Source organism: Symphalangus syndactylus, chromosome 3 (genome assembly GCF_028878055.3).
Source record: "Symphalangus syndactylus isolate Jambi chromosome 3, NHGRI_mSymSyn1-v2.1_pri, whole genome shotgun sequence".
Lineage (NCBI taxonomy): Eukaryota > Metazoa > Chordata > Mammalia > Primates > Hylobatidae > Symphalangus > Symphalangus syndactylus.
In genome coordinates this window covers 136,077,904-136,095,292 of record NC_072425.2, presented here as the reverse complement: position 1 = coordinate 136,095,292, position 17,389 = coordinate 136,077,904, and the positions used below count along the sequence as shown (strand labels likewise).

Here is a 17,389-nt window from a genome sequence, read left to right as displayed (position 1 = left end):
TATTTATTTATTTATTTTAAATTTTGAGATGGAGTCTTGCTCTGTCACCCAGGCTCAAGTGCAGTGGCATGATCTCAGCTCACTGCAGCCTCCACCTCCCTGGTTCAAGTGATTCTCCTGCCTCAGCCTCCCTAGTAGCTGGAATTACAGGTGTGTGCCACCATGCCCGGCTAATTTTTGTGGTTTTTTTTTTGAGACTGAGTCTCGCCCTGTTGCCCGGGCTGGAGTGCAATGGCGCCATCTTGGCTCACTTCAACCTCTGCCTCCCAGGTTCAAGTGATTCTCCTGCCTCAGCCTCCTGATTAGCTGGGATTACAGGTGCATGCCACCACACCCAGCTAATTTTTGTATTTTTAGTAAAGACAGGGTTTCATCATGTTGATCAGGCTGGTCTCGAACTCCTGACCTCATGATCCGCGCACCTCAGCCTCCCAAAGTGCTGGGATTACGGGAGTAAGCCACCAACGCCCGGCCTATCTTCTCATTTCTTAACATTCTTTGGAAATACAGTGAACAAACTAGCATTTGAGTCCCTACTATCCTGATCATAAAGTGCTTTAAAATGTTTTTTCATTTAATTCCCACTGGCTGGGTGCGATGGATCATGCTTGTAATCCCTGCACTTTGGGAGCCTGAGGCAGGTGGATCACCTAAACTCAGGAGTTTGAGACTAGCCTGGCCAACATGGCAAAACCCCGTCTGTACGCCGGGTGCGGTGGCTCACGCCTGTAATCCAGCACTTTGGGAGGCCGAGGCGGGTGGATCACGAGGTCAGGAGATCAAGACCATCCTGGCTAACACAGTGAAACCCCATCTCTACTAAAAATACAAAAAATTAGCTGGCCCTGGTGGCGGGCGTCTGTAGTCCCAGCTACTCGGGAGGCTGAGGCAGGAAAATGGCATGAACCTGGGAGGCAGAGCTTGCAGTGAGCCAAGATCGTGCCACTGCACTCCAGCCTGGGCAACAGAGCGAGACTCCATCTCAAAAAAAAAAAAAAAGAAAGAAACCCCGTCTGTACTAAAAATACAAAAATTAGCCAGGCGTGTTTGCGGGCACCTGTAATCCCAACTACTCAGGAAGCTGAGGCAGAAGAATTGCTTGAACCCAGGTGGCCTGGTCCTGTAGTCTTAGCTACTTGGGAGGATCGCTCAATGCTCAGGAGTTTGAGGTTAGAGTGAGCTAAGATACCATTGCACTCCAGCCTGGGCAACAGAGCAAGCCTCTCTCAAAACAAAAATAAATAAATAAAAAATAAAAAACAGACCGGGCACGGTGGCTCACGCCTGTAATCCTAGCACTTTGGGAGGCCGAGGTGGGTGGATTACCTGAGGTCAGGAGTTCGAGACCAGCCTGGCCAATAGGGTGAAACCCTGTCTCTACTAAAAATACAAAAATTAGCTGGGCGTGGTGGCACATGCTTGTAATCCCAGCTACTCAGGAGGCTCAGACAGGAGAATGGCTTGAGCCCGGGAGGCGGAGGTTGCAGTGAGCCGAGATCGTGCCACTACACTTCAGCCTGGGCGACAGAGCAAGACTCTGTCTCAAAAACAAACAAACAAACAAACAAACAAATAAACACCATCTACTGGGCACAGTGGCTCATGCCTATAATTCCAGGACATTGGAAGACCAAGGCGGGCGGATCCCTTGAGCTCAAGATTTCGAGGCCAGCCTGGCCAATATGGTGAAACTCTCGTCTCTATGAAAAACAGAAAAATTAACCAGGTTGGCTGGGTGCAGTTGTTCACGCCTGTAATCCCAGCACTTTGGGAGGCCAAGTGGGGGCAGATCACCTGAAGTCGAGAGTTCGAGACCAGCCTGACCAACATGGAGAAACCCCATCCCTACTAAAATTACAAAATTAGCCAGGCATGGTGGGGCATGCCTGTAATCCCAGCTATTCGGGAGGCTGAGGCAGGAGAATCGCTTGAATCCCGGAGAAGGAGGATGCAGTGAGCTGAGATCACTCCATTTCCAAAACAAAACGATAGGGCTGTTAATTTAGGTGGTAGTTACAGGGGTATTAACATGTGTAAAAGATCATTGAGTTGTACATGTAAGATTCCTGCACTTTTTGTATTTTATTATGTGTGTGTTAAATCTTAAAAATAAAAGGGGAGAAAAACCTGATGGCTCCCTACTCCTCTATTAGGTAAAGTAAGAATCTGCTCTGGTTTGGTTTCGGAGGAACTGTTTCCTGGTCCTCTGATCTACCTGGCTGAAAGCACAGTGCCTGGTACAAACTAGGCTCCTCCCCAGTTTTGAATTAACCAAGTTCAGTGACATTGTCATCCCATTTTTTTTTTTTTTTTGAGACAGGGTCTCGCTCTGTCACCCAGGCTGGAGTGCAGTGGCACGATCTCGGCTCACTGCAACCTCTGCTTCCCAGGTCCAAGAAATTCTCCTGCCTCAGCCTCCCTAGTAACTGGGATTACAGGCGTGCGCCACCAAGCCTGGCTAATTTTGGTATTTTTAGTAGAGACAGGGTTTCACCATGTTGGCCAGGCTGGTCTCAAACTCCTGACCTCAAGTGATCTGCCTGCCTTGGCCTCCCAAAGTGCTGGGATTACAAGCATGAGCCATCACGTCCGGCCTGTCATCCTATTTTATCTCATCTCCTCCTCCTCCTCCCTTCCCCGACCACCTTCTCTAGAGTAAAAGATCTTTGCTCTCGATTTTGGAATACTTAACAATTCCTTCAGCCACTCTTGTTTAGGAAGATATAAGGGAAGAGAGCGAGAGACAGGAGGCAACTCCACGGCCAAACAGGTTTATTCACAGGAATAAGCCTGCGAGGAGTTCCAGTCAGGAGTCTGGCTGAGACCCTGATCGCTTTCAAGCTGAGGCTTTTATAATAACGTTTCTATTGGGGAGGGGTCGGGAAGTGCTGGCTGATTGGGACTATTGGGGACTTTGTTAGGCTATGTTATCTTCTGTTGAAGCTATGGGCGGGGTTAACATTTGCTCTGTTTCTGAGAACACAGTCATCATTGTTGTAAAATAGCATCACTACTGTTACTCCTCACAATTCTTTTTTTTTTTTTTTTTTTTGAGACGGAGTCTCGCTCTGTTGCCCAGGCTGGAGTGCAGTGGCGCAGTCTTGGCTCACTGCAAGCTCCGCCTCCCGGGTTCACGCCATTCTCCCGTCTCAGCCTCTCCGAGTAGCTGGGACTACAGGCGCCCGCCACCACGCCCGGCTAATTTTTTGTAGTTTTAGTAGAGACGGGGTTTCACCGTGGTCTCGATCTCCTGACCTCGTGATCCGCCCGCCTCGGCCTCCCAAAGTGCTGGGATTACAAGCGTGAGCCACCGCGCCCGGCCACTCCTCACAATTCTTACCTGGGATCAGTGAAAACCATTATTGTTGAGAACTCTTATAGAATTTCTGAGCTCTTATCTAAACCATCTGTTGAGTCTTCACAATGATCTACCAGGCTGGTAGGAAACGGGAGCTCATAGAGATTAACCAAGGTCATACAGTTAGAATGCTGTAGGTCTGGGGCCGGCGCGGTGGCTCACGCTTGTAATCCCAGCACTTTGGGAGGCCGAGGCGGGCGGATCACGAGGTCAGGAGATCGAGACCACGGTGAAACCCCGTCTCTACCAAAAATACAAAAAAAAAAAAAAATTAGCCGGGCGTGGTGGCGGGCGCCTGTAGTCCCAGCTACTCGGAGAAGCTGAGGCAGGAGAATGGCGTGAACCCGGGAGGCGGAGCTTGCAGTGAGCCGAGATCGCGCCACTGCACTCCAGCCTGGGTGACAGAGGAAGACTCCGTCTCAAAAAAAAAAAAAGAATGCTGTGGGTCTGGGACTAGAATTTGATATTTACCCCGGGCCCCGTCTCTGTCCCCAACAATCTAACCACAAGTTAAAATTCCAAATTGTGGGCTGGGCGCGGTGGCTCACGTCTGTAATCCCACCACTTTGGGAGGCCGAGGCGAGCGGATCACGAGGTCAGGAGATCGAGACCATCCTGGCAAACACGGTGAAACCCCATCTCTACTAAAAATACAAAAAATCATCCGGGCGCGGTGGTGGGCGCCTGTAGTCCCAGCTACTCGGGAGGCTGAGGCAGGAGAATGGTGTGAACTCGGGAGGCGGAGCTTGCAGTGAGCCGAGATCGCACCACTGCATTCCAGCCTGGGCGACAGAGCGAGACTGTCTCAAAAAAAAAGAAAAAAGAAAATACTGTGTTCTCTTACAACACCTTTCCCAAACTGTGAGCAACTTGGGAACAATGATTATCACCTTAGTGTTCGGTGTGTTTTGTAGAGGAGGGCACTCACTAAAAACTGGTTTGTTGAATGCAACCACTTAAGAATTGGACATGCCGTGCCCAGCCCCTAAGGGGCGCTATGCTCGTTTGTCCAAGGAGCAGCGTGACCAGCAGGAGGGAGTAAGTCGACGTCCCCGGCATGTGGGGCGGAGAACTCCACTGGCCGGCAAACGAAGCAGCAGGCGAAGACCACGCCCCCGCCCGCCGCGCATGCGCAACCTTCGCTGGCCCCGCCCCGTCCTATTGGGGCTCCCGCCTCTGTTCAGGTAGGGGGCGGTATGCTGGGGAGGGGCGTCACCTGAGGGCGGGGCTCTCAGGTCTTGGGGATCCATTGTTGGTGAACCTCAACTTCCGATACGACCCGGAGCTGTTCCTGCAGTTCCGGAGACAATTCATGGGTCTTGGGGCCACCGAGGCGCTGTCCCTGACCACCAGAACAAGACCCATTTCTATCGCGCCAGTCTTGTGGTCTCCGCACCTCTCCAGCTCCTGCACCCCCGGCCCCCGTGGTTCTCAGCCGCACAGTCGCGTGTCCTGGGTAGCGTGAGGACCCACGGGGCTGGGCAGGTGCCACGAGCCCGCCGCCTCTTCTCCCCTGCCCGTCGCCTCTCCTCTTCCCCCGCCCGCCGCCTGGCCCTCCCCCGCCCGCCGCCTGGCCCTCCCCCGCCCGCCGCCTGGCCCTCCCCCGCCCGCCGCCTGGCCCTCCCCCGCCCGCCGCCTGGCCCTCCCCCGCCCGCCGCCTGGCCCTCCCCTACCAGGCTGAGCCTCTGGGTGCCAGAAGCGCGGGGCCTCCGGGAGAATACGTGCAGTCTCCCGCTCCGCCTGTGCCTACGCCTTCTGCTCCAGTTGCTTTCCCAATTGAGCGGAAAAGCCGGGGCATGTTGCCGGGGCCCTGGGTGGGACGGTTGTGCACTGCAGCCCGAAGCCCGCCGGGGCACCTTCCCGCCCACGAGCTGCCCAGTCCCTCTGCTTGCGGCCCCTGCCAACGTCCCACAGGTTGGAAACCAGACCCTGCAGCCCCCAGCTAGCCCGAAGGAAGCCCAGACTGACGTCGCAGGGTAATGGGGACCCAGAGGTAGCTCTGTGGGGCCCCATCAGGACCTCAGCCCTTAGCGGGGCTTTTTGTGTGACACCGTGGGACCTGAACTGGGGAGGTCCCCCTTGCATAGAATTACAAGGGGCAACTGTAGGAAACAATTACATCTATTATGTGCTAAGGATTGAGAGTTCCACGGATTGAGGCCCTCTCTAGAAGGCTTAGAAGTGGGGTAGCCGGGGTATGTGTCTGACTTTGTGTTTTGGTGGGGTGGTGGTGAGTGGGTGTAGAAAATAATAGTGCCAAGTGCAGTGCCTGTCAACTAGTAAGTTAATAAACCTTCTGTGAATGAATGAGAAGGTTCTGTGACTGAGGGAGCAGGGCTAGAGAGGGCATCTCTGCTCATCCCACCCCTGCCTCCCCTGGGCTCATGCAGACAAAAGTAATTAGGTTGAACCTTTAATCAAAGCTGGTTTCACAGGCAAGCAGACATGATAGAGGAGGTAAAGGCAGAAATCCTGGGGACACAGGGTGCTGGCCTGGCTCACAGGCATGCCTCCTTCTGGGACCTCCTCCACCCCCTACAGTTTGGCGCTCAGTAATCTCTTGTTTTCTTGTCTCCCTCAGGACACTGGGTCCCCTAGGAGCCTCCCCAGGCTTAATGATTGTCCAGAAGGCGGCTATAAAGGGAACCTGGGAAGCTGGGTGGAGGAGGGAGCAGAAAAAACCCAACTCAGCAAATCTGGGAACTGTGAGAGCGGCAAGCAGGAGCTGTGGTCAGAGGCTGTGCGTCTTGGCCGGTAGGGCCTGCTCTTTTCTACCATGGCAGCCCAGGGCTATGGCTATTATCGCACTGTGATCTTCTCAGCCATGTTTGTGGGCTACAGCCTGTATTACTTCAATCGCAAGACCTTCTCCTTTGTCATGCCATCATTGGTGGAAGAGATCCCTTTGGACAAGGATGATTTGGGTGAGCCCTGAAACAGCAGGGTGGTGGACCTGGGGACACAGAACCAGCAGGACACACTGGGTGTTTGTGTACGGGCATGTCGTGTGGGTGTAGTGTCTGCACAGTAGAGGCCAGGGGCCAGTCTGCATATGCCAGATGAAGAAGCTCTGAGATCCACGGACGTGGGTGCATGCGGGGCTAAGGAGGGCTGCTTATTTGATGTGTGTGCATGCCCCTGGAGGCACTGTTTATCCCGAGAGTGTTTGAGGGGCTTCTGAGCATGGTTTTCACACCTGTGTGGGTGCCTGTGGAAGCTTCAGGGTGAGTGCTGTCTACTGACACTGTGAGCACTGGGAACTAAAAAGTTGGCACAATGACTTCATGTGGCCTGGCATGCTACCCTTCAGGAGGGACAGGGTCCCTGACTCCAATCCTGAGCCCTTCGCCCCATGTTGGGTAGTGGAGCAACAGAACTGCTAGAGGCCCGGGACTGGCATCCAGGGTGAGGTGGGAAATCCCATATGCAAATCCCAGGGAGGGGGAACTGCCATATCCTGCTCCCTTTTTGTTCCCTGACAACTGTAGCTGAGAATCATGGGTCAGTCTGGGGCTAGTGCTGATGGTGAGGCAGGAGAAGTGGCTGAAGTAGTAGGGCCCCATGAGTGTCAGATTGCAGCGCAGGCTCTTCCTGTTCCTCTGGGAAGTAACCTGTCTCACCCCACTGGGCACCCCTACACACCTGACCCCATGCCTTCTTCCATTGCTCCTGTGTTTCTCCCCTGGTCCCTGACCCCTAAGTGTAATGTTCCCTGCTCCCCTCCCCTGCAGGGCTCGTCACCAGCAGCCAGTCGGCAGCTTATGCTATCAGCAAGTTTGTCAGTGGGGTGCTGTCTGACCAGATGAGTGCTCGCTGGCTCTTCTCTTCTGGGCTGCTCCTGGTTGGCCTGGTCAACATATTCTTTTCCTGGAGCTCCACAGTACCTGTCTTTGCTGCCCTCTGGTTCCTTAATGGCCTGGCCCAGGGGCTGGGCTGGCCCCCATGTGGGAAGGTCCTGCGGAAGGTGAGTGCTTCCAAAGAGCCTGTTTGGATTGTCATAGAGGATGCCTAAAGAGCATGTGGGAGCTCCCCTTCTTACCCACCACCTCCACACGCAACCCAGAGCAGGTTCCTGAGCAGTTCCTGGCCAGCTCCTATTGCTTGTCAAGATATTTTAGGAGGCTGAGAGTGGTGGGATCAGGTGGCAGGGGAGGAAACTGCCTTGCCAAACAGAAGCGCCCTCTCTCTGTTCCCTGTAATATGAGATTCTGGGGCTGCCTCACCTGACCCCACCCTCAACATGGGCAGTAGGCTGGACACCAACGTTGTCGCCCTCTGCCCCACAGTGGTTTGAGCCATCTCAGTTTGGCACTTGGTGGGCCATCCTATCAACCAGCATGAACCTGGCTGGAGGGCTGGGTCCTATCCTGGCAACCATCCTCGCCCAGAGCTACAGCTGGCGCAGCACGCTGGCCCTGTCTGGGGCACTGTGTGTGGTTGTCTCCTTCCTCTGTCTCCTGCTCATCCACAATGAACCTGCTGATGTCGGACTCCGCAACCTGGACCCCACGCCCTCTAAGGGCAAGAAGGGTGAGCCCCCACCGACACCGACCACTGGGGCACTCATTCAGCAGGCAGATTTTTGTTGAAGACTAGGCATTTGCCTGGTCCTGTGCTAGTCAGTGAATGTGGGGGAAGAGGTGATAATGTAGGCTGCATGGGGAGTAAACAAAACTGCATCCCAGCCGGGCGCGGTGGCTCAAGCCTGTAATCCCAGCACTTTGGGAGGCCGAGGCGGGCGGATCACGAGGTCAGGAGATCGAGACCATCCTGGCTAACACGGTGAAACCCCGTCTCTACTAAAAATACAAAAAATTAGCTGGGCGTGGTGGTGGGCGCCTGTAATCCCAGCTACTCAGGAGGCTGAGGCAGGAGAATGGCATGAACCCGAGAGGTGGAGCTTGCAGTGAGCCGAGATCGTGCCAGTGCACTCCAGCCTGGGGGACAGAGAAAGACTCCGTCTCAAAAAAAAAAAAAAAAAAAAAAAAAAAAAAAAAAAAACTGCATCCCAAGAGGCAGTTAAGTACTGGACAAGTGGCAGAGCCAACAAATGCTGTGACTCATGTTATTTTCTGGCCCTTCCTCACAACAGCACAGACTTCCCTATCCTGGATAGATAGAATCATGAGCTTTAGTGGCTTGGTCCTTTTTGGCCGTTTGTCTTTCATTCATTGAGCTTGGTCCTTAAGTGGCTTGGTCCTCCCTGGTCCTGTTTCTCTTTCATTCATTGACCTTGCAGCGGAGAGGGGGAGAGGAGAGCAGTGGGGTGAGGGAATACCCTTCACGCTGATCCTGGCTGTGTGGATGGACTCTGCCCCTGTGGCTGGTTAATGAATGTTGGGGGCTCAGATTGGGGAGAGCAGTCAGGGCAGAGCCTGATGCCCAGCCTCTTCCCACCTCCAGGCTCCTTGAAGGAGGAGAGTGCCCTACAGGAGCTGCTGCTGTCCCCTTACCTGTGGGTGCTCTCCACTGGTTACCTTGTGGTGTTTGGAGTAAAGACCTGCTGTACTGACTGGGGCCAGTTCTTCCTTATCCAGGAGAAAGGACAGTCAGCTCTTGTAGGTAAGATGAGCATGGGGACAAGGGTGGGCATAAGGAGCAGGAACCAATGCAGGGGATGGAAATTCAGGCCTTGTTTCCACTTATCTTCTTTATTCGTTCCTTGAGGCCGGGCACTACTCAGGCAGCTGTGGCCAGTCACCCATGGGAACCCTGTACCTCTCCAGGTTTAAGCCATTGTGGGACAACTCCAATGTGTAACACCCTCCCACCCTTCCCTTCCCTCTTCCCACCACAACTCCCCACTGCAGGTAGCTCCTACATGAGTGCCCTGGAAGTTGGGGGCCTTGTAGGCAGCATCGCAGCTGGCTACCTGTCAGACCGGGCCATGGCAAAGGTGAGCGGGCAGAAGGGACAGGAAGGAGAAGGGTCCCTTTCAGTCTTTACAACGTGGCTGGGACAGGCACTGGAGAGATGGGAGTCCCAGGGCACAGGCAGGTTGGCATCTGCTGGTTTAGACCGGGTGAAGAGGGAATGATTCCGGGCTGGTCTTAGCTTTCCTAGGGTTGTGGAGGTTAAGGCTCTTGGGGAGAGTTTTAACTGATGTGAAGGACAGCCAGAATATTTCTTAGCTTAGCTGTAGGTTTCTCCAGAGCCCCAGGAAAATGGGCTGGGAACAGACTAGGTGCCCTCCCCAGCACGTGTCCTAGTCCTGCCTGACGGGGGAGGAAGGGATGTTGTGGAGTTTGGCCTCAGAATGTAATGAGCAGGTCCCAGGGCCTCCCAGAGCTGCCCAGGGCCAAGGACTGTGGTGGGATTGCCAAAGACCTGTCAGCAGAGGCCCTGCTGTGTCAGAGTCCAGGGGTGGGGGTTCTCTGCCCTGTTCTGAGGGCGTGACATTGCCGGGACTGTATCCATAGGCGGGACTGTCCAACTACGGGAACCCTCGCCATGGCCTGTTGCTGTTCATGATGGCTGGCATGACAGTGTCCATGTACCTCTTCCGGGTAACAGTGACCAGTGATTCCCCCAAGGTAATTAAGGAAGGCCTGGCTCACGGCAGGGCACAAGGAGAGAAGGCAAGGGCCACTGACTCTGTCTCCCTCTCCTGGCTCCAGCCTGGGCCAATTTTTTCTTCGCCTCTCAGATTCCCTTTTCAGTTCTGATTGGACCGCTCCTCTGTGTCTGGGTTCTCCTCCTCCACTCCGGGCCTGGTTTTCTTTTCTTCCCTGTGCTCCTCTAGGATGTTGCTTTCTGGACTCTGGCTCTTCACCCTCTCGCGGAGCTCACAGGCTTTACAGAGCATGAGGTGCCTTAAAGATATCTCTGGTTTTTCTCCTGGTCTGTCTCACCTTTGTCCTACTCTTCCACCTTACCCCTAGCCAATCCAGTTTGTGTAAATCCTGAGGACAGCCTCTAGCTGAGGGATGACTTCTGTACCTCCTTTCCTTGCCCACCTAGGTCCCTGGGTTTGCTCAATGTGGCATCTACTACTCTAGCTCTGTACTGTCAGTTGTGTTGGGGAGTGGGAGGCAAAGAATCACTTACTGTCCCTTTATGACTACTGTTTGTTCCTGGGGACCAAGCCTTCTTCTTGCTTTGGCAGGGGTGGGTCGGCAGGTCGGCTTTCCGATTCTGAATGCCACTCCACTCTGCCCTTGGCAGCTCTGGATCCTGGTATTGGGAGCTGTATTTGGTTTCTCCTCGTATGGTCCCATTGCCCTGTTTGGAGTCATAGCCAATGAGAGTGCCCCTCCCAACTTGTGTGGCACCTCCCACGCCATTGTGGGACTCATGGCCAATGGTAAGTATTACCTTCTAGAGTCTCTCCCTCACCCCCACCCGTGCTTTGCATATAGACCAGTGAGAAGCTGGAGCTAGCACCACTGGCTTAGGTTCTTCCCCTTCCCCGACAGTGGGCGGCTTTCTGGCCGGGCTGCCCTTCAGCACCATTGCCAAGCACTACAGTTGGAGCACAGCCTTCTGGGTGGCTGAAGTGATTTGTGCAGCCAGCACAGCTGCCTTCTTCCTCCTACGAAACATCCGCACCAAGATGGGCCGAGTGTCCAAGAAGGCTGAGTGAAGAGAGTCCAGGTTCCAGAGCACCATCCCACGGTGGCCTTCCCCCTGCACGCTGTGGGGGGAGAAAAGGAGGGGCCCTGCCTGGCTAGCCCTAAACCTTTCACTTTCCATTTCTGCGCCTTTTCCCTCACCCGGGTGGCGCTGGAAGTTATCAGTGGCTAGTGAGGTCCCAGCTCCCCTATCCTATGCCCTATTTAAAAGATAACCTTTGGTCTTAGACTTCATTAGCTCTTATTTCCTGCCTTCAGACAAACAGGAAACTTATGCAGTCAGGAAGCCTCCTGTACCCTTCTTTTCCCAGGCCCTGTCCTTCCCCCATCCTACCCCATCCCCACCTAAAGTGAGGCTATCTTTGCAGCTGCAGGGCACTAATGACCCTTGACTTCTGCTGGGCCCTAAGTCCTCTCAGCAGTGGGCGACTGCTGTTGCCAATACCTCAGACTCCAGGGAAAGAGAGGAGGCCATCATTCTCACTGTACCACTAGGCGCAGTTGGATATAGGTGGGAAGAAAAGATGACTTGTTATAGAAGATTAAAACTAGATTTGATACTGAACACTGTCAGTGATTCATCTTTTTCAAAGTGAGAGAGGTTCCTTGGGAAATACTGTCAATACCTGCTCTTTCCACCCCAAAATGGAAAGACTTCATTTCCCTGGAATAGGGAAGCTGAAGTGTAGATGGACTCCTTTAAAGCTCATGCCTCCTCTGCCTTCACCTGAACATTGAATAGTTCAATGATTATTTTAGAGATAAAGCTATTGGGTTTTGGACAGATTAAATAACTTGATGGAGGGAAGAAGTGTAACAGTGGTTTATTAAGTGTGCAGTCAGAAAGCCTAGGTTCAAACCCAGACTGTCAGTAACTAGCTTGGAAACTTTGAGGCAGAAAGTCTGCTAAATCTCTTGTCTGTAACAGAATGTACCCCCTGGAATTAGGGTGAAGATCAAGTGAGATAAAGCAGGAATGCCTGGCTGTAAGTGCTTGATATATGTTCCATCATAATCATCATCATCATCATAACGGCCACCACCACCGCTGCCACCACCCCAGGACCCCAGGAAATCAGCAGCAATTCTGGGACTAGATCCAATGCTCATGCTTCAAAATCTTATGTTCATTTATTTAATGAACATGTATTTGTTATGTTTTTTACTAGCACATAATCATCTTCCCAGAATTCCCTAACCATTTTTGACTCACTTCCTGTATTTTTCCCCCAAAACCATCGATTAAGACAGATTGCAAACACCAAGATCAAAGGAATATTTATTACAACATTTATGGACCTAGCTCCTCCATAAATAAATATGTACAGAGTTGGAAAGTAAGACCATGGTATATACAGAAGGAAATACATAGTGTTAAGGCTCAGGAATCAGTACAAGTCATCAGGGTCAGCATTCTCCCATTTTCAAGTGCACTAACAAGGCTGCTGGGATTTCCACTGGACTGTAAACAGCAGTATTCCTGTTGCAGGAACTCTCAGAATTTGGGGGTCCATCACAGGTTCAGCCTATGACCCAGGTCCAAAAGTTCCAGCCTTCTCTGCCACCTCCAGAGCTAGCTTCAGGTTCTGGTCAAAGAGCTCACACCTAAGCCGGGCCCAGGGTGAGGAAAAAAAGTATGAGGACTGAGGCTTTCTCCCCACTTAAGCCAGGAGAAACTGCTTGAAGAACAACATATATCATGGAAGGCCGAGGTGGGCGGATCAGCTGAGGTCAGGACTTCGAGACCAGCCTGGCCAAGACGGTGAAACCCTGTCTCTACTAAAAATACAAAAATTAGCCGGGCATGGTGGCAGGCGCCTGTAATCCCAGCTACTCCGGAGGCTGAGACCAAAGAATCGCCTGAACCCGGAAGGCAGAGGTTGCAGTGAGCCGTGATCGCACCATTGCACTCTAGCCTGGGTGGTAAAAGTGAAACTCAGTCTCAAAAAAAAAAAAAAAAAAAAAGCCACAAACAAACAGAAATGACATAAACACCAAGGAAAGTCTGTTTTCTCTAAATAGTCACCCAGGCTGGAATGCAGTGGCACAATCTCAGCTCACCGTAACCTCTGCCTCCCAGGTTGAAGTGATTCACTTGCCTCAACCTTCTGAGTAGCTGGGATCGCAGGTGCACACGACCACACCTGGCTAATTTTTGTATTTTCAGTATTTTTAGTAGAGATGGGGTTTCACCATGTTGACCAGGCTGGTGTTAAACTCCTGACCTCAAGTGATCCGCCCGCCTCAGCCTCCCAAAGTGCTGGGATTACAGGTGTGAGCCACTGCACCCAGCGACTGTTGTCTTATTTATTTAGAGACATGGTCTTGTTCTGTTGCCCAGGCTGGAATGCAGTGGCACGAGCATGGCTCACTGCTGCCTTGACCATCCAGGTTTAAGCAATCCTCCCACCTCAGCTTCCTTAATAGCTGGCACTACAGGTGTCTGCCACCACACCAGGCTAATTTTTTTTTTTTTTGTAAAGATGGGGTTCTATGTTGTCCAGGCTGATCTCAAACTCCTGGGCTAGTGATCCTACCCCCTCCGTCTTCCAAAGTGCTGAGATCACACACGAGCCACCAGCCTGTCCTTTTGTCTTACTTAAAAGTAATACTCGGCCAGGCACAGTGGCTCACGCCTGTAATCCTAGCACTGTGGGAGGCCAAGGCAGGTGGATCACCTGAGGCCGGGAGTTTGAGACCAGCCTGACCAATGTGGTGAAACCTTGTCTTTACTAAAAATATGAAATTAGCCAGGCGTGGTGGCACATGCATGTAATCCCAGCTACTCAGGAGGCTGAGCCAGAAGAATCACTTGAACCCGGGAGGCAGAGGTTACGGCGAGCCAAGATCACACCATTGCACTCCAGCCTGGGCAACAAGAGCAAAACTCCGTCTCAAAAACAAACAAAAAAAGTAATACTCTACTATGCTTCAACTAACTTTGGACAGAGCACACAGGGAGGGGCAAGGAGGCTTTAAACAGTATCTGGGAAGTGGGGCCACTTACCTGATGGGCATTTCTAAGGAGTAGAATGGATTCTTGAGGGCAAAGTCTGAGTAAATCTCATAAATCTTTCGGAGAAGAGAATCTATTCCAGCTTGCCTAGGATCTGCTAGAACCACAAACTTGATCCCTGGAGAGAGACCAAGAATGGTTACCAAAGAGTAGACACTGGAGCAAATAGTGTCATCCTGTATTTGTACAGCACTTTCAATTTTGCAAAAGCACTTTTATAAATCTATTTTAATTTTATTCTTTTTACCACATAATGCAGGAAAGGCAAGACTTTGAATCTACCGATGAGACCAGAGAAGTGAAGTAACTTTATTACGTCACCCACCTGATTAAGACCAGGCTTTGAGTTCTAGCTCTGCCACTTACTAACAGTTTTGGAGTCCCTCAGCAGGAACACTGCCAGGCAGGGGACAAACTCAGGCAGTTTTCAATAAATTAAGGGGGTGAAGCAATGACACTCGCAATCCAAAGGTCATATCCATTTGGCTTTCAAATTTCATTTTGGAAGAACACTTAACACCTTCTAAAGTACATGCAACAGGAAATAGCATTAAGGTGAGTTTTATCTGAACACAAGATAACCTGTGCTGAACGTGCTCGGTGGCACGGACAAAATCAGTTTCAGATTAAATATTGGTTTTATATTCACAAAACAAACAGATGTGTCTGTAAAATTGTGCCAGGAAGGCCGGGCGCGGTGGCTCATGCCGGTAATCCCAGCACTTTGGGAGGCAGAGGCAGATGGATCACCTGAGGTCAGGAGTTTGAGACCAGCCTGGCCAACATGGTGAAACCCCATCTCTCCTAAAAAATACAAAAATTAGCTGGGCGTGGTGGCGGACGCCTGTAATCCCAGCTACCCAGGAGGCTGAGGCAGGAGAATTGCTTGAACCGGGGTGGCGGAGGCTGCAGTGAGCCAACATCACGCCACTGCACTCCAGCCTGGGCGACAGAGCAAGACTCCGTCTCAAAACAAGACAAAACAAAACAAAAAAACCCCACAAAAAATTAGCTGGGTGTGGTGGTAGGCATCTGTAGTCTCAGCTACTTGGGAGGCTGAGGCAGGAGAATTGCTTGAACCCAGGAGGTGGTGGCTGCAGTGAGCCAAGATCATGCCACTGCACTCCAGCCTGAGTGGCAGAGTGAAACTCCATCTCAAAAAAAAAAAAAAAAAAAGAACTGTGGGCCGGGTGCAGTGGCTCACGCCTGTAATCCCAACACTTTGGGAGGCCGAGGCAGGCAATCACCTGAGGTCGGGAGTTTGAGACCAGCATGACCAATATGGAGAAACACCATCTCTACTAAAAACAGAAAAATTAGCCGGGTGTGGTGACACATGCCTGTAATCCCAGCTATTTGGGAGCCTGAGGCAGGAGAATTGCTTGAACCCAGGCGGCGGATCACGCCACTGCATTCCAGCCTGGGCAACAAGAGTGAAACATGTCAAAAAAAAAAAAAACAGAATTGTGCCAGGAAAAGCACACCCCCTCTTCTTGCTTACCAAAGGTGTCTTTGGTCAACCCCCTCCTCCCACCTTCTCCACCACACTCCTCTGGCCCACCTGGAGATGCAAACTTGTCAGTGTCTCTTCCCCACCTTCTCCATCACACTCCTCTGGCCTCCGTGGAGATGCATACCTGTCAGTGTCTGGTAGCAGTGCAGTTTGAATGTGTCTGTCTCCAGCATCTCAATGCCTGAGCTTCCCTGTTCAGGAGACAGCTGGGAGCCGATGGCAAAGAGCCTATATGCAAAGGAGGCAAAGTTGCTCTAAGGAAGGAGTGCTTCTCAAACTTCCACTAAAGTGTCCCTATTTGCTGAGGAGTTCACATTACGGCCTGGGACAGTCAGAAGTAGTGTGAACTGTCTGGCAGTAGTGTCAAAATTTCTAAGTTTATTTGAATTCTGTGAATATTTTACATTCATACTTTGTTACAAGACATTTTACATCTAAAACTTTGGGTAAAATGAATACTCTAGGAATATGTGCCACGCTTGCTAAGCTTGTGTTTAAGCAAAGGCCAGCACATCTGATACCACAATTGAGAGCAGAAAAAGATTTTTTAAGATCATTTAGTTAAACTGGCTTTCTTTAAATATGAAGAAACTAAGGCTCAGAGAAGAGAAGTTGACTTTAAGTAAGATGACACCTCGGCCGGGCGCGGTGGCTCACTCCTGTAATCCCAGCACTTTGGGAAGCCGAGGCAGGTGGATCACCTGAGGTCAGGAGTTTGAGACCAGCCTGGCCAACATGGCAAAACCTCTCTCTACTAAAAATACAAAAATTAGCTGGTCGTGGTGGCACGCGCCTGTAATCCCAGCTACTCGGGAGGCTGAGGCAGGAGAATCGCTTGAACCTGGGAGGCAGAGGTTGCAGTGAGCCGAGAACGAGCCACTGCATTCCAGCCTGGGTAACAACAGCGAGACTCCGCGGCTCCTCTCCACTCAGCAAAAAAAGATGACACCACTGTCATTATTACCTAAAATCTAGATCTGGATCGGTTGCGTTTTTCATACACCAGAACGACGATTTAAGAAAAGGTAGGCAAATTACAAGCGCTGCCGTTCAGGAGACGGGGGACTTACGAGTAGAACATGGAGGCCAGACGGGGGACTTACGAGTGGAACATGGAGGCCAGCATGAGCTTCTCATTAGAAGTGAGGCGGGGCCGGCCAAATCGAATGGACACCGGGTAATTAGCAGGGTTACCCAGATACTCCAGCACCTCTTTCCCGTCAGCCGTGTACCTGCCATTCACGTCCATGCCATTGATGGCCAGCACTGCATGACCCACTGCAGAGGTGAAGCTAACGGTCAGCGAGGCTGCAGCCCCGGGATTCCGCCGAGGGGACAAGGGACCCGACACCACCCCTTTCCCCCAACCCCGCACCTACAACCAGCCCACTTCCACAGCCTAGCCGACCTCGGATGCCGTCTCGCTGGCCGAAAGCAACCAACACACGCTCATCGTGTAGCTTGAGCAGCAGATCCAGCGGGTAACTGAAAGTTTTCTCAGCCTCAGCCCGTGGCGCGTAGCTGTCCAACTGGTAAATCAAGCCGCCAGCTTTGTTCACCACATACACACTAAAGATCGCCATCGCTGCCGCTGCCGCTGCCGCTGGAGCACGGAAACTGGTATTCGGCCTCTACCCGACGGCCCCACCCCGGAACCGCATCACAGCACTTGCCCCCGGCCCCACCCCAGCCTCCTCTTCCTGGGCCCTGCGTGCAGCCACCTGCGGCACCTGCGCACTGGGAGCGACACGCTCGGGCATAAGTAATGCGGGAAAGTTAGTTGCCGAGACGTGGTGGATTGCTTTTCATTTATTAGTGCAGGAAAACAGTGCTATAGTACTGCGTCACAACTAGTGCAGCCTCCGGCAGTATTTAAGCCGTGCGGCTTGAGAACTGGAATCCACTTCCTGTCTCCCGCTTCAGGCTAGAGG

General features: G+C 52.1%; 2 protein-coding genes across 20 annotated transcripts; one reads left to right on the top strand and one right to left on the bottom strand.

Moving 5' to 3' along the window:
- Nucleotides 1–4,471: 4,471 nt before the first annotated feature.
- On the top strand, nucleotides 4,472–11,494 carry SLC37A4 (solute carrier family 37 member 4). Of its 13 annotated transcripts, XM_063636576.1 has the most exons (11): nucleotides 4,519–4,542; nucleotides 4,656–4,814; nucleotides 5,940–6,282; nucleotides 7,090–7,322; nucleotides 7,645–7,888; nucleotides 8,762–8,920; nucleotides 9,169–9,254; nucleotides 9,778–9,891; nucleotides 10,101–10,166; nucleotides 10,523–10,661; nucleotides 10,774–11,494. In XM_063636576.1, exons 3-11 carry the CDS (start codon nucleotides 6,135–6,137, stop codon nucleotides 10,938–10,940), a joined length of 1,356 nt encoding a protein of 451 aa, XP_063492646.1. In that variant the 5' UTR covers nucleotides 4,519–4,542; nucleotides 4,656–4,814; nucleotides 5,940–6,134; the 3' UTR covers nucleotides 10,941–11,494. The 13 variants fall into 13 exon arrangements, with proteins under 13 accessions (XP_055129377.1, XP_055129381.1, XP_063492651.1 ...); XM_055273402.2 differs by lacking the exon at nucleotides 4,656–4,814 and having other exon boundaries at nucleotides 4,472–4,542; XM_063636581.1 differs by lacking the exon at nucleotides 10,101–10,166 and having other exon boundaries at nucleotides 4,481–4,542.
- A 687-nt stretch (nucleotides 11,495–12,181) lies between these two features.
- On the bottom strand, nucleotides 12,182–17,101 carry TRAPPC4 (trafficking protein particle complex subunit 4). Of its 7 annotated transcripts, none has more exons than XM_055273416.2 (5): nucleotides 16,867–17,101; nucleotides 16,669–16,736; nucleotides 15,583–15,631; nucleotides 13,937–14,063; nucleotides 12,182–12,534 (listed from the first exon to the last, which is right to left on the bottom strand). In XM_055273416.2, exons 1-5 carry the CDS (start codon nucleotides 17,039–17,041, stop codon nucleotides 12,456–12,458), a joined length of 498 nt encoding a protein of 165 aa, XP_055129391.1. In that variant the 5' UTR covers nucleotides 17,042–17,101; the 3' UTR covers nucleotides 12,182–12,455. The 7 variants fall into 7 exon arrangements, with proteins under 7 accessions (XP_055129391.1, XP_055129390.1, XP_055129389.1 ...); XM_055273415.2 differs by having other exon boundaries at nucleotides 15,583–15,686; nucleotides 16,691–16,736; nucleotides 16,867–17,095; XM_055273414.2 differs by having other exon boundaries at nucleotides 13,937–13,949; nucleotides 15,583–15,686; nucleotides 16,562–16,736; nucleotides 16,867–17,093.
- Between the last annotated feature and the right edge of the window lie 288 nt (nucleotides 17,102–17,389).

Coding starts and splice junctions, on each gene's coding strand:
- SLC37A4 (XM_055273402.2), top strand. CDS start 6,135: ATGGCAGCCCAGGGCTATGGCTATTATCGCACTGTGATCTTCTCAGCC. Junction 8,921..9,168: donor AGGACAGTCAGCTCTTGTAG/GTAAGATGAGCA, acceptor TCCCCACTGCAG/GTAGCTCCTACATGAGTGCC. Junction 9,892..10,100: donor TGACCAGTGATTCCCCCAAG/GTAATTAAGGAA, acceptor GTGCTCCTCTAG/GATGTTGCTTTCTGGACTCT.
- TRAPPC4 (XM_055273413.2), bottom strand. CDS start 17,041: ATGGCGATCTTTAGTGTGTATGTGGTGAACAAAGCTGGCGGCTTGATT. Junction 16,737..16,866: donor CCAGCGAGACGGCATCCGAG/GTCGGCTAGGCT, acceptor TCACCTCTGCAG/TGGGTCATGCAGTGCTGGCC. Junction 15,687..16,561: donor CTGGCCTCCATGTTCCACTC/GTAAGTCCCCCG, acceptor CTTTGCATATAG/GCTCTTTGCCATCGGCTCCC.